The following is a 13,084-nucleotide window of genomic DNA, read 5'->3' as shown; positions in this document are numbered from 1 at the left end:
TGTGGGGTGGTGGGAGCTCCGCTCTGCCGCAGGGCGCCAGCTCCCTGTCCTTAGGGTGGGCGGGGGTCCGCAGCTCCCTGTCCTTAGGGTGGGCGGGGGTCCCCACAACTGCCGCTCTCTCTCCAGACCCCTCTGTCTTCTCTCTCCTCTTCTACCCATGTGACCTCTCTGCATCCCCTGACACCAGGGCCACCCGGGTCTCATTGGACTGATCGGACCCCCGGGAGAGCAAGGGGAGAAGGGCGACCGGGGCCTTCCTGGCCCTCAGGGCTCCCCTGGACAGAAGGGAGAGACGGTGGGTAGAGGACGGGTCCTGGAGGTCTGGGGCGAGGGCGTATTCGTGATGGGCGGGGTGGAGTTGAGGTGAGGGAGCGGATGCTTGGGCCGTGGAGGGCCCCAGTGAACCAGCCCCTCCCCTCCTAGGGCATCCCAGGCGCATCTGGCCCCCTTGGCCCTGGAGGGCCCCCCGGGCTCCCCGTGAGTACCCTCTGCCTCTCCTCTAAGCCCCGGGCCCCATGACCTCCCTGACTTCCGTGGCGGCCGCCAGCCCGACAGTGAGCAGTGCCCGCAGGGCTTCCTCCTGCGTGCTCCGTGTCTCCCTCTCCCTCGCTGCTGCCCCTCCGCAGTAGCCAGGGTGCCGCGGCCTGGACCTCCCCTCCCCACTCCATGGCCCGCCCACCCCTCATGGTGCCGTTTCTCCTTGTCCTGTTTTCAGGGACCTGCTGGCCCCAAAGGAGCCAAGGGCGCCGCCGTGAGTGACCCCGCCCCCCTCTGGCCCTTCCTCCCCGCTGCCCGACGCTGTCCCTCCCTGTCACCCCCCACTTTGACCCTCCTGTGACCTTGACCCCATGCTTGACCTCTTAACCTTTCCTTGACCTCGTGAACTCCTTTGCCAGGGCCCAGCTGGACCCAAGGGGGAGAAGGGCGTCCAGGGCCCTCCAGGACACCCGGTGAGTTCCGAGGCGGCCTCGGGCGTCCCTCTCCTTCGCGGTGTCTCTGCCTGTCGCACGCTGACCTCGTGACCCTCCGTCTCTCCCCACCCAGGGCCCCCCGGGCGAGGTCATCCAGCCGCTGCCCATCCAGATGCCCAAGAAGACACGCCGCTCGGTGGACGGAAGCCGCCTGATGCAGGAAGATGAGGCCATGTCGACGGGGGGCGCCCCGGGCAGTCCTGGGGGGCTGGAGGAGATCTTTGGCTCCTTGGACTCCCTGCGGGAGGAGATTGAGCAGATGAGGCGGCCGACAGGGACCCAGGACAGCCCCGCTCGCACCTGCCAGGACCTGAAGCTGTGCCACCCGGAGCTGCCCGACGGTCAGCGCCAGCCTTGGAGCGGGCGGGGGGCCCGGGAGGTGCTGGGCTGGGGGAGGGACTCTTACCCACCCAGCTCTGATGTGCTTCGGGGTTCTGGTCCTGTCCAGCTCACCAGCTCATGCCAGCCCAGTAGATAAGCACACACATGTGCACACACGCATGTGCGTTTACACAGACACATGAACACCTACCCCCACACTGCGCCCAGACTGAGGGTGTCACTCCGCTCCACTCAGAGGAGCTGGGGTTACCGTGGGTGGCCGGAGTAGAAGGTGATGAGGGAGAGCCGGGCGTGGGGGCGCACGCCTGGAATCCCAGTACTTGGGAGGCTGAGACAGGAGGATCGCAGGTTTGAGGACAGCCTCAGCAAGTAGTGAGACTCTCATCAACCTAGCGACACTGTGTTTCCAAATAAAATTTAAAAAATAAGGCTGGGGGTTTAGCTCAGAGATAAGAATGCCCCGGGTTCAATCGCTAGTAGCACACACACACACACACACACACACACACACACACACACACGAAAAAAAGAAAAAAGAAAAAAAAAGGTTCTGGGGCCAAGGGAAGTGGAAGGGGGTGTCATGGAGCCCTGGGTGGGAGGACTGGGAATCAGAGCTTTGTAGGGAGGGCTGGAGTGTTGGGCCGGGCGGGGAGGAGGGCACATGGGGTGAAGGGCATGTGGGGGTGCAGGACCTCGGAGGCCCTGACCTCCCTGCCTCCCCCCAACAGGAGAGTACTGGGTGGACCCCAACCAGGGCTGCGCGCGGGATGCCTTCCGGGTTTTCTGCAACTTTACAGCCGGAGGGGAGACGTGTGTGACGCCCAGGGATGATGTCACCCAGGTGCCGGGGGCGCTGGCCTGCCCTCCCCCGCGGGCCTCCCCATCCCCACTCCTTCCTCCTCGCCTGTCCTTAGGTCGGCTTTGTCTCCTTCCCTTGAGAACCCAAGACAGGGCCGCCTTTCACTGACCCGCGCCTGCCCCCCTCCCCCCGCCCTCAGGACCCTGGCGCAGCCGCCCGGGCCCTCTGGATGCTCCCCAGGCCCCTCCATCCCCTGACCCCTGGCTCCTTCCAGTTCTCTTACGTGGACTCCGAGGGCTCCCCGGTGGGTGTGGTCCAGCTCACCTTCCTGCGCCTGCTCAGCGTCTCGGCCCACCAGGACATCTCCTACCCCTGCGCGGGGGCATCCCGGGACGGTCCCCTGAGGCTAAGAGGGGCCAACGAGGACGAGCTGAGCCCGGAGACCAGCCCCTACGTCAAGGAATTCAGAGATGGCTGCCAGGTGGGAGCCGGGGCCAGGGTGGGAGGTGGACCCCGGCGTCAGGCGGCAGAAGGGAGGTGGGAGACCCTCTGGGCAGGGCGCCCAGGGAAGGCGCACGTGGGGGCGAACGCACACTCATGGGGTCACGGGTGGGCACGTTGACGCCCAGGCTCACGGGAGGGGTCACACCGCTTAGAGGGAGTCCAGCCTGGGACTGGCCTGGGGACCATGGCGGTGGCGTCCCCACCCTCACGCTCCCTCTCGTCTCCCCTCCAGACACAGCAGGGCCGGACGGTGCTGGAGGTGCGCACGCCCGTGCTGGAGCAGCTGCCGGTGCTGGACGCCTCCTTCTCAGATCTGGGGGCCCCCGCAAGGCGGGGAGGGGTGCTGCTGGGACCTGTCTGCTTCATGGGCTAGGACCTTCTGTGACCCCGCCGTCGGAACCAGGCCCACCTGGAATCACCCAGCGCCAGCTCCGTGCCACCTCCCACGAGGGCTCCGTGCCATCTAGGGGGTCTTGGACTGGGGTACCGAGAGCCCCCGCCAGGGGAGGGGTGACGCCTGGGGCTCCCGGCCCTCCCACCTGGAGCCTGTGACCCCTTAGAGAGCTGAGACCCTTATTTAAAACTCAACCTCCCAACCACCCCTCAAACAAGTGGAAGAGAAGAAAGGACACTGTGTATTTTGTATTTAAAAGTAATTATATTAATTATTTAAAGAGTGGAGAACTAATGAAAAAGATAAAGAAAGAAATGCCAACAAAAATCAGATGTTGGAGACGGGGTCTGCAAGGGTGGGTCCCCGGCACCCCGTCCTGGCCTCAGGGACCGTGTGCGTCCAGGATGAGCCCCACCTCCCCACCCCCGCCCGTGGCACCCACTGTGAACTGGAATCGAGGGTCTCCTTTGTCTCAGGGCGCTGGCTGACTCCCCGCCTACAGCTGGCTCACCTGTATGGACCAGCTGGTGGCTGCTGGCCCACATGCCTGCTGGCCCTTCGCCTGGGGACACAGCCACATTCTCCAGGAAGAAATGGGACAGTGAGGGGCTCCGCAGGGCCTGCCTTCAGCTGACTGTTGAAATACTGAAATTCTCCCACACGGGCTGGAAAGTCAGCATGGCCCTCAGCCGCCCGAGTGTCTCCTTACCATCCTGGCCACCCAGGCCTTCCCTGGGCACTGCCTCTTACTCTGATCCTGCAATCAAGGGTTAACATCCGGCCTGGATGGGAGGGGGTCCCAGGACCCCATCTAGCCCTAAGCCCAGTGTCCGCTCAGACTGATGGTTAAAGAATACGACTGTCTCTGCCCGAGTGTACGTGTTGGTACTTTTATTTCGGCTTCCCCTAAACTGTATCCAGTGTTCTTCTCCCCAGCCCAGTGGGACCAAAGACGCCTGGCCCGGTCCCTTCTCCCTGGAGGGCTGGTGCAGCTGGGCTGGCGGGCCCAGAGTTTACCAAGCCTGGACGACAGGTTCCAACATCGTGTGGGGGCCGAGTCCCCGGCCCAGGGGTCTGCGCGGTGCAGGACTGTTTCGGGGTGCACGTGTCTGCCCTCCCTTTCATCTCAAGCACGCCCCCAAGATCTTAAAGGATGGCAGGCTAGAAGGAGCCTTGGGTGGACGGGTCTAAACTTCTTGCAAACAGAGAGTGAGCCAGGCCCCCTTTAGGACGAGGCTCGTCACCCTGTCCCTTCCCTTGGGCTTGTGCTGGCCTGTCATGGAGACCAGGGCCCCGGGGCTTCCACACGTCTGTTTGTCATGAGAGCCCATATCCGTGGGGGCTTGGGGCTGCGTTGGGACTCAGTTCCCACCACTCTTCCGGCTTGGATCTGCCCCTCCTCCTCCCTTCCCAAGACGTTCCTCCGGTGTGCAGCCACTTGGCAGCTCTGGTCCCCAGGGTCAGGTGTCCGGGTCAGCTCCTCTGTCCAGGGGGGGCTTCTGCTATCTCCCCGCCTCTCCCTGGCCTTTCCAGACTCAGCTTTGCCTGGTTTCTGCCATCCTGGAGGCAGTTAAGATACTTATTTCAGCCAGATGTGGGGACGTGAGCCTGTAAACTCAGCGCTTCGAAGGCTGAGACAGGCCCGGCGTGGTGGTGTACACCTGTAATCTCAGTGCTTGGGAGGCTGAGACAGGAGGATCGCGCAGGTTCCAAGCCAGCCTCAGCTACTTAGGATCTCAGCAACTTAGTGAGACCCTGTTTCCAAATAAAGTATAAAAAGTAGGTCTGGGAGTGTAGCCTGGAGGTAGAAAGCCCCTGGGTTCCACCCCCAGTACCCCCCCCCCACACACACACACGAAGGCTGAAGCAGGAGGATCACAGGTTTGAGGTTAGCCTCAGAACCTTAGCAAAACCCTGTCTCAAAAAATAAAAGGAGTGAGGGGATATAGCATGGAGGTAGGATGCCCCGGGCTCAATCCCCAGTTTTATTTTATTTATTGTGGTTCTGGGGAGTGAACTCAGGGGCATTCTACCTCTGAGCTATACCCCCAGCCCCTATCTTATTTTTAAGTTTGAAACAGCATCTCACTAAGTTCCAGAGGGCCTCACGAGGTTGCTGAGGTTGGCTGCGGACCTGTGATCCTCCTGTCTCAGCCTCCTGAATGCTGGGATTTCAAGCGTGCCAACCACACTTGGCTCAATCTTCAGTTAAAAAAGAAAATCCCAGCATTTGGGAGGCTGAGACAGGAGGATCGTGGTTCGTAGACAGCCTCAGCTACTACTTAATGAGGCCCTTTGCAACTCAGAGAGACCCTGTTTCAAAGTGAAGATAAAAAATAGGGCTGTGGGTGTAGGTCGGAGGTAGAATGCCCCTGGGTTCCATCCCCAGAACCGAAAAAAAAAATCCAGTGAGGTGTCCCATGTGGGGTACCCCCGCCCCGGACGCCTGGCAGCAGAGGCGGGAGGGCGGCAGGTGTGCACACGCTGTGCGCGCATGGTGGTGCTGCGGCTCTGGGCGGGCGGGGCTGGATGCCTGCTCTCAGGACCTGGGCTGGAACCCGAGTAGACAGTGCATCTTTGGACTTCGTCCTCCCTGCATATCCCTGACGGTACCACCTCGACTATCTCTGTCCCCAAGGATGAAACCCTGGGCGTTGGAGCCCACGCGTTCTCCCAGGAAGCCCAGCCTTACAGGCAAGAGGGCAGGATGCCGGCGCAGGGGACGCCTCTGCTCCGCACGCAGTGCTCGGGGCTCGGGCATCTCCCTGCCTCTGCTGCCCCCGCTGCAGGCCAAACCTCCGCCCACTGCAGGGCCAGCGGAATAATCCTGACCCCTCGGATGTCCTCAGTCCCTCCTTCACCAGTTAAACCCTCGTTCCCACTCCCCCAAACCAGGAGGAGGCCAAATGGAGGAGGAGGCCTCTGTCTCATTTAGGTGGGGTCAGGCGATGGACCGGGTTTCTGGGGTCACCAACGCCTTCCATCCCAATCACCAAGTGCTGGGGGCTCATCTGTGCTACGTCCCTCCCTCCCAGGCCCGGGAGCAAGAGGTCAGACCTAAATAGACGCGCCCACCCTCCTCGCCGCACTCAGCTCGGCCAACCTGGGCCAGAGCTGAGGTTTTTCTTTGGTGCCAAACCACAGAAGTCATCCCCGGAGCACGAGGCGGGGTGTCCCCAGAGGATGCCCTTGGTCAGATGTTCCAAGAGCAGAGGGCTTTTCTCCACGGAAACAGTGCCACAAAGCCACTCAAATAACATCTATATACGACAGCTGGGTCCCCAGCCAATCCACAAAAGCCTGTTTCACCAGTGCGCCTGCCAACCCACCCCGGCTGACAGCTTTATGAGCGATTCTGTGTCAACTTGCAGGCAAGGATCCTGGGACCACAGCCCTCTCTGCGCATCTGATCCCTCCCTGTCCTCTGGAAGCTGGGGCTGGACTCCGAGAAAAGATGGGAGGAGCTTCAGCTGGGGCCGGGTGTGGGTGGCCCGCAGCCTGGCATCCGCCCCTTGGGTGTGTGGCTTCAATGGCTTGTGGGCAATGGAGGCTTCTGGATGGGGTGGGAGGAGATAAGGGAGAGGGAAAGGAAGAAAAATAAAGGACACAGAGGGGCAGAGGCTTTGGGGGATGATGTTGGGCTTGGACACAATATGAATTTAACATGGGGTTAAAATTCTGCAAAGTTCTGTCTCTCAAAGGAGTCTAACTTAAACCCCTGAAGTAAGAGGGAGTCATTGCTGGTGCTTGAAAAAAAACAGGTGACATGATAGAACTGGGCCCCAGCAAGGACCGCCCTGTGGGCTTAGTGGCCCGGAGGAGGAGGACTTGGAAAGAGGAGGGCAGCCAAATTATAGACGGTCCTCTGGCCTGTCACACCCTTGGGGCTGCTTCTCATATTTGGGTTGCTATTTTTTTGGCATCTTTGACTTATGGTTAAAAAAAATAACTTGTGTTCAGCTGTGGTGACACATGTCTATAATCCCAGTACTTGGGACTGAGACAAGAGGATGATGGGTTTGAGGCCAGCCTCAGCACCTTAGCGAGACCCTCTTTCAAAATAAAAGATAAAAATCTGGGCATGCTGGTGCATGCTTGTAATCCTAGCATTTGGGAGGCTGAGACAGGAGGATCGTGGTTTGCGGACAGCCTCAGTTACTTAGTGAGGCCCTTTGCAGCTCAGTGAGACCCTGTTTCAAAATAAAGGATTAAAAAATAGGGTTGGGGGTGTAGATTGGAGGTAGAATGCCCCTCTGGGTTCCATCCCCAGTACTGCAAACGAGAGTGTTTGGGGGATGGAAGCCACAGGCCTTCTACCTCAGAGTCATACCCCTAGCCCTGTTATTTTTTTTATTTTAAAAGAGGATTCCACTAAGTTGCCGAGGGTCTTGCTAATTGCTGAGGCTGTCTTTAAACCAGACATACTCCTGTCTCACTCTCTCAAGAACTGGGATTACAGGTGCGCACCACCACACTTGGCTGAAGTAATTTCAAATTGTTGACAAATTCCCTTCTTGTTCCAATTATAGCTTCCATTGTTGGCCACTAGGGGGAGAGAAAATCCAATTTAATATTCTCTAGTCTTAAAATTTTAAATTTGCACACACACACAATTTGGTACTGGGGATTGAACCCAGGGGCATAATGTCTCCGGACTACATCCCAAGCCCTACTTAATGTTTTTGTTTGGAGACAGAATCATCACTGAGTTGCAGAGGGTCTGGCTAAGGTGCTGAGGCTAGCCTTGCCCCACCATGACCAGCTAAATTCAGATTCTTTGCAGTGGATAATCTGGCATACTCTTCAAAAACTTTAAAAGATTTTTTTCTCTCTCTTTCATCCCCTTTACCACCACCCACCCCTGTGCCCACTCTTTACCCCACAGGAGCCTGAGCCCGGTCTCGTGTGTTCATGTCGGCTTCCGCTGTTGCCCCCGGGTCCTCACCATCACCAGAGCGCCTCCGTGCGCATCCTGCACTCGCCGTCCTCCCACACCCTTGAGTCTGGCCCCATCTCTACAGCTGCCTCTGCAGCAGCTCCTCCTCCTCCTCCTCCTCTTCCTCCTCCTCCTCTTCCTCCTTCTCCCCCTCCTCCTCCTCCACCTCCTCCTCCCCTTCTCCTCCTCCTCTTCCTCCTCCTCCTCTTCCTCCTTCTCCCCCTCCACCTCCTCCTCCCCTTCTCCTCCTCCTCTTCCTCCTCCTCCTCTTCCTCCTCCTCCTCTTCCTCCTCCTCTTCTTCCTCCTCCTCCTCCTCCTCCTCCTCCTCTTCCTCCTCCTCCTCCTCCTCCTCCTCTTCCTCCTCCTCCTCCTCCTCCTCCTCCTCCTCCTCCTCCTCCTCCTTCTCCTCCTCTGGACTAAACCCAGTATCTCTACCTTTGAAACACACCCCCAGCCCTTTGAAACAGCATCGCACTAAGTTCCCGAGCGCCTCGCTAAGTCGCTGAGGCTGGCTTCGTACCTGCGATCCTCCTGTCTCAGCCTCCCTAGCACCAGGATTATAGGCAAGCACCGCCACGCCCGCTCCCTCCTGATGAGACCCGGGCTCCTCCCTTTCCTCTCTCTCCATCCGCGGGGAGAAGCTCTGCCCCGGCTGCTGCCCCCACCTTTCTGCTTCTCTGAGCCTTAAATGTCAGAAAACAATCCCCCTTTCTCGCTGTGTGAGGAATTAGTTTAATGGGGTGCCGTGGGGCAGGTGAAGCTGGAGGTTCAGAGGAGAGGCGGGCCGCAGGAGGAGGTGGGGAGGCCGTGGGTGGAGACGGGAGGCCGGGAGCTTAAATGTCACTGTTCTGTTTCACATGGGGATGCTGGGGATTGCTTGGTGTCCAGGACGATGATGCCGGCGATGACACCTGCCAGTCCCGCCTCCTAGCCCAGGACACAGACCACGTTCTCCATCGTCTCGGGCACCTGGATTGGTTCCTTGACCTCTGGGGAAAAAAGAAAGACAGAAGGTACCAGAAAGAGCAAACCGGGTGCAGTGGCGTGCCTGTAACCCCAGTGCTGGTGGTGGTGGTGGTGGCTGAGACAGGAAGAGTCAGGTTCAAGGCCAGCCTTGGCAACTTATCAAGACCCTCGCAACCCAGTGAGACCTTGTTTCAAGATAAAAATGAATAAGGGCTGGGGGTGGGGTGTGGAGGTTAAATCTGGAGGCTGGGCGGGGGCTGGCTGGGCAGGGGCTGGCTGGGGGGCTGGCTGGGTGGGGGCTGGCTGGGTGGGGCTGGCTGGGTGGGGCTGGCTGGGGGGGGCTGGCTGGGTGGGGGCTGGCTGGGGGGGGCTGGCTGGGGGGGGCTGGCTGGGGGGGCTGGCTGGGGGGGCTGGCTGGGGGGGCTGGCTGGGGTGGGGTGTTGGCTGCTAGAAGACAAGTGGGTGAGGTTCAGAACAGGGACAAGCGGGGCTAAGGAAGCGGAAGCTGGGAAGCTGGGCGGGGAGGGTGTCGGAAGCAACAGGTGGAGCGGGAGGTGGCAGCAGGAGGCTCCGTCCCCTGGTGGGGCTCCAGCCCCAGCGCACCACCTTGCAGTCATAGGCAGCGGGAAGGAAGGGCGGGGAGCGGAACCTGTGGAATCTGAATTCCGTGCTGGGCAGGAAGATGCTCTCAGCGACACCTGCAGCGACACTCTGCCTCTGTCTCTGTCTCTCTCTCCTTTTCTCTTTCTCTTCCCCCACCCCTGAGGATTGAGCCCAAGGCATTCTACCTCCATGGTACACTTCCAGCCCTTTTTTTAAAAAAAAAATTTCCCCTTTTGAAATAGAGTCTCAGCTGGATGTGATGGCACACACTTGTAATTCCAGCATTCGGGAGGCTGAGACCTGGAGGATCTCAGTTCGTGGACAGCCTCAGCTACTCAGTGAGGCCCACTGCAACTTAATGAGACCCTGTTTCAAAATAAAGAATAAAAAATAGCGCTGGGAGTGTGGCTCAGAGAATGTCTCTGGGTTCCATCCCCAGTACTGAAAAAAAGAAAAAAAAAAAAAAGAAAAAGAAAAAGAAAGAAAGAAAGAAAGAAAAAGAAAGAAAATAGGGTCTTGCTAAGATTAATAGTGGCTTGCCAAGTTGCTGAGGCTGGCCTCAAAACATTGATCCTGAGGTGACCCCCCTCTCCACCCGGAAGGACCCCGGGCCCCCGACCCTGGGCAGGTGGGCAGGCGCCGGCGGGGTGGCCCTAGGCGACCCCCCTCTCCACCTGGAAGGACCCCGTGGTCCGGGGCCCCTGGGCCCCCGACCCTGGGCGGGTAGGTAGGCGCTGGCGGGGTGCCCCTAGGCGACCCCCCTCTCCACCCAGAAGGACCCTGTAAAAAAGGAAAAGAAAAAGAAAAAAGGAAAATATCGGAGAGGGGTCAAGGAGGTGGCGGATGCCAGGATACTGGAGATGCAGACAAAACTTATCCAAATGAACTGGAATTATTGGAAAAATTCCTTGCTAAGGAGGACTGCTTCTTCTCTACACTGTTAAGAATCTTGGACATCACCTGTAAGGAGAGAGACTTTAGCGGAGACCAAGGAGAAAGGCGGTGCTGAAAGCGGTCTCCGCGTTGGCGGTGGAGAATTGTATTCAGGAGAAGCAGAAATCGGAGCCTACCAACCTTATTTATTTATTTATTTATTTTGGAGAAATTACACCAAAGGTTGAATGCTACCGTCGCGCATGCTTAGGAAGATTGGACAACACTCAGAGTGAAAAGAGAGCTTGGGAAAGATTTGAAATGGTGGAGACAGTGGCAATGGCAGTGGCCAGTACTCAGGGGAGGCAGAGATCTGATATATTACACCTAGAACTTTTGAAGTAATGACCCCAGAGGCAGAATGCTACCACTACCACGCACCCTCGAGAACGTGGGACAAATAGTTGGGCGAAGAGGGTGCTCGGATTAGAGCCTGCCGAGAGGTGAGGCCGGCGACGGACACAGCAAAGCTGGGATCGGAGCCTGCCGTGAGGCAAGGCCAGTGCTGGGGCCTCCGAGACCGGGATCGGAGCCTGCCGAGGTGTTAGGCCAGTGCCAGGGCCAATGGTCGGCATCGGAGCCTTCCATGAGGCAAGGCCGTTATTGAGGCCTCCGAGGCCGGGATCAGAGCCTGCCGAGGGTTTAGGCCGGTGCTGGGGCCAGCGAGGCCGGGATCGAAGCCTGCCTCAAGGCAAGGCCGGTGTTGAAGCCTCCGAGGCCGGGATCAGAGCCTGCTGAGGGGTTAGGCCGGTGCTGGGGCCACTGGCCGGCATCGGAGCCTTCTGTGAGGCAAGGCCGTTAATGAGGCCTCCAAGGCTTGAATCAGAGCCTGCCGAGGGGTTAGGCCAGTGCTGGGGCCAGAGAGGCCGGGATTGAAGCCTGCCGCAAGGCAAGGCCGGTGCTGGAGCCTCCGAGGCCGAGATCAGAGCCTGCTGAGGGGTTAGGCCGGTGCCGGGGCCACTGGCCAGCATCGGAGCCTTCTGTGAGGCAAAGCCGCTACTGAGGCCTCTGAGGCCGGGATCGGAGCCTGCCGAGGGGTTAGGCCAGTGCCGGGGCCAGCGAGGCCGGGATCAGAGCCTGCCATGAGGCAAGGCCGGTGCTGCAGCCTCCGAGGCTGGGATCGGAGCCTGCCGAGGGGTCAGGCCGGTGCCAGGGCCAGCATGGCCGGGATCAGAGCCTGCCGTGAGGCAAGGACAGTGCTGGGGCCTCCGAGGCCGGGATCGGAGCCTGCCAAGGGATTAGGCCGGTGCTGGGGCCAACAGCCGGCATCAGAGCCTCCTGTGAGGCAAGGCCGTTATTGAGGCATCCGAGGCCAGGATCGGAGCCTGCCGAGGGGTTAGGCCAGTGCTAGGGCCAGTGAGGCCGGGATCGGAGCCTGCTGAGGGGTTAGGCCGATGCCGGGGCCACTGGCTGGCATCAGAGCCTTCCTTGAGGCAAAGCCGCTATTGAGACCTCTGAGGCCGGGATCGGAGCCTGCCGAGGGGTTAGGCCGGTGCTGGGGCCAGCGAGGCCGGGATCGGAGCCTGCCATGAGGCAAGGCCGGTGCTGGGCCTCCGAGGCCGGGATTGGAGCCTGCTGAGGGGTTAGGCCGGTGCCAGGTCAGTGAGGCTGGGATCGGAGTCTGCCGTGAGGCAAGGCTGGTGCTGGGGCCTCTGAGGCCAGGATCGGAGCCTGCCGAGGGTTAGGCCGGTGCTGGGGCCATCGGCCGGCATCGGAGCCTTCCATGAGGCAAGGCCGTTATTGAGGCCTCCAAGGCTGGGATCGGAGCCTGCCAAGGGGTTAAGTCGGTGCTGGGGCCAGCGAGGCCAGGATCGGATCTTGCCATGAGGAAGGCCGATGCTGGGGCCTCCGAGGCCGGGATCAGAGCCTGCTGAGGGGTTAGGCCGGTGCTGGGGCCACTGGCTGGCATCGGAGTCTTTCGTGAGGCAAGGCCGCTACTGAGGCCTACGAGGCCTGGATCAAAGCCTGCCGAGGGGTTAGGCCGATGCCGGGGCCATTGGCTAACATCGGAGCCTGCCGTGAGGCAAGGCCGGTGCTGGGGCCTCTGAGGCTGGGATCGAAGCCAGCTGAGGGGTTAGGCCAGTGTCGGGGCCAGAGAGGCCAGAACCGGGGCCTCTCATGAGGCAAGGCCACTGCTTGAGCCAGCGAGGTCTGATCAGTCCACCGGGTAGCCAGGCCACAACTGGGGCCGTCAAGAGTGGGATCGGTATTTGCAACGCGGCACGCACAGAGAATTATCGCAGAAAATTAAAACCAGATGCTTCCCCTAATCAGCAATAACTAGGAGGAAAGGGGCAACAGGAAGTGGTCGAGCTATAGAAAGGGCCTATAGTGAAGCAATTAAGGTGATCAATCAGAGGGTATGGAATAGGGGAGGATGGAGCCTCTTTAAAAAGCAGGAGGTACATAAACATATGTATCAAAGTTAATCACCAAACAAGAATGGGATCGAGGGAGGGGGAGGGAATGGGATGGGGACTAGATGAGGGCTAATTGGATGATGTGTGCTTGTATATCCTCTCAAGTCTTGTATTCCAATGTGATGTATGATTACAATGCACCAATAAAAATAAATTAAAAAAAAAACTTTGATCCTCCTGTCTCAGCCTCCTAAGTACTGGGATTACAAAAGGCC

General features: G+C 59.4%; 1 protein-coding gene across 1 annotated transcript in view; it reads left to right on the top strand.

The window, feature by feature from the left end:
* COL11A2 (collagen type XI alpha 2 chain) overlaps positions 1 to 2,989 on the top strand; it is a gene marked incomplete at both ends in the record, with an annotated part of 29,946 nt that extends 26,957 nt beyond the window's left edge. The window contains 8 exon segments of the mRNA XM_080710491.1: positions 188 to 295; positions 424 to 477; positions 716 to 751; positions 897 to 950; positions 1,045 to 1,312; positions 2,042 to 2,154; positions 2,387 to 2,593; positions 2,849 to 2,989. Of these exon segments, the coding sequence (XP_080566617.1) occupies positions 188 to 295; positions 424 to 477; positions 716 to 751; positions 897 to 950; positions 1,045 to 1,312; positions 2,042 to 2,154; positions 2,387 to 2,593; positions 2,849 to 2,989 (981 nt within the window).
* Between the last annotated feature and the right edge of the window lie 10,095 nt (positions 2,990 to 13,084).

This window comes from Muscardinus avellanarius (assembly GCF_963383645.1).
Source record: "Muscardinus avellanarius genome assembly, chromosome: 14".
In the NCBI taxonomy this organism is placed as follows: domain Eukaryota; kingdom Metazoa; phylum Chordata; class Mammalia; order Rodentia; family Gliridae; genus Muscardinus; species Muscardinus avellanarius.
Note: the sequence above shows the minus strand (reverse complement) of the source record. Positions and strands in the feature narration are given on the sequence as shown.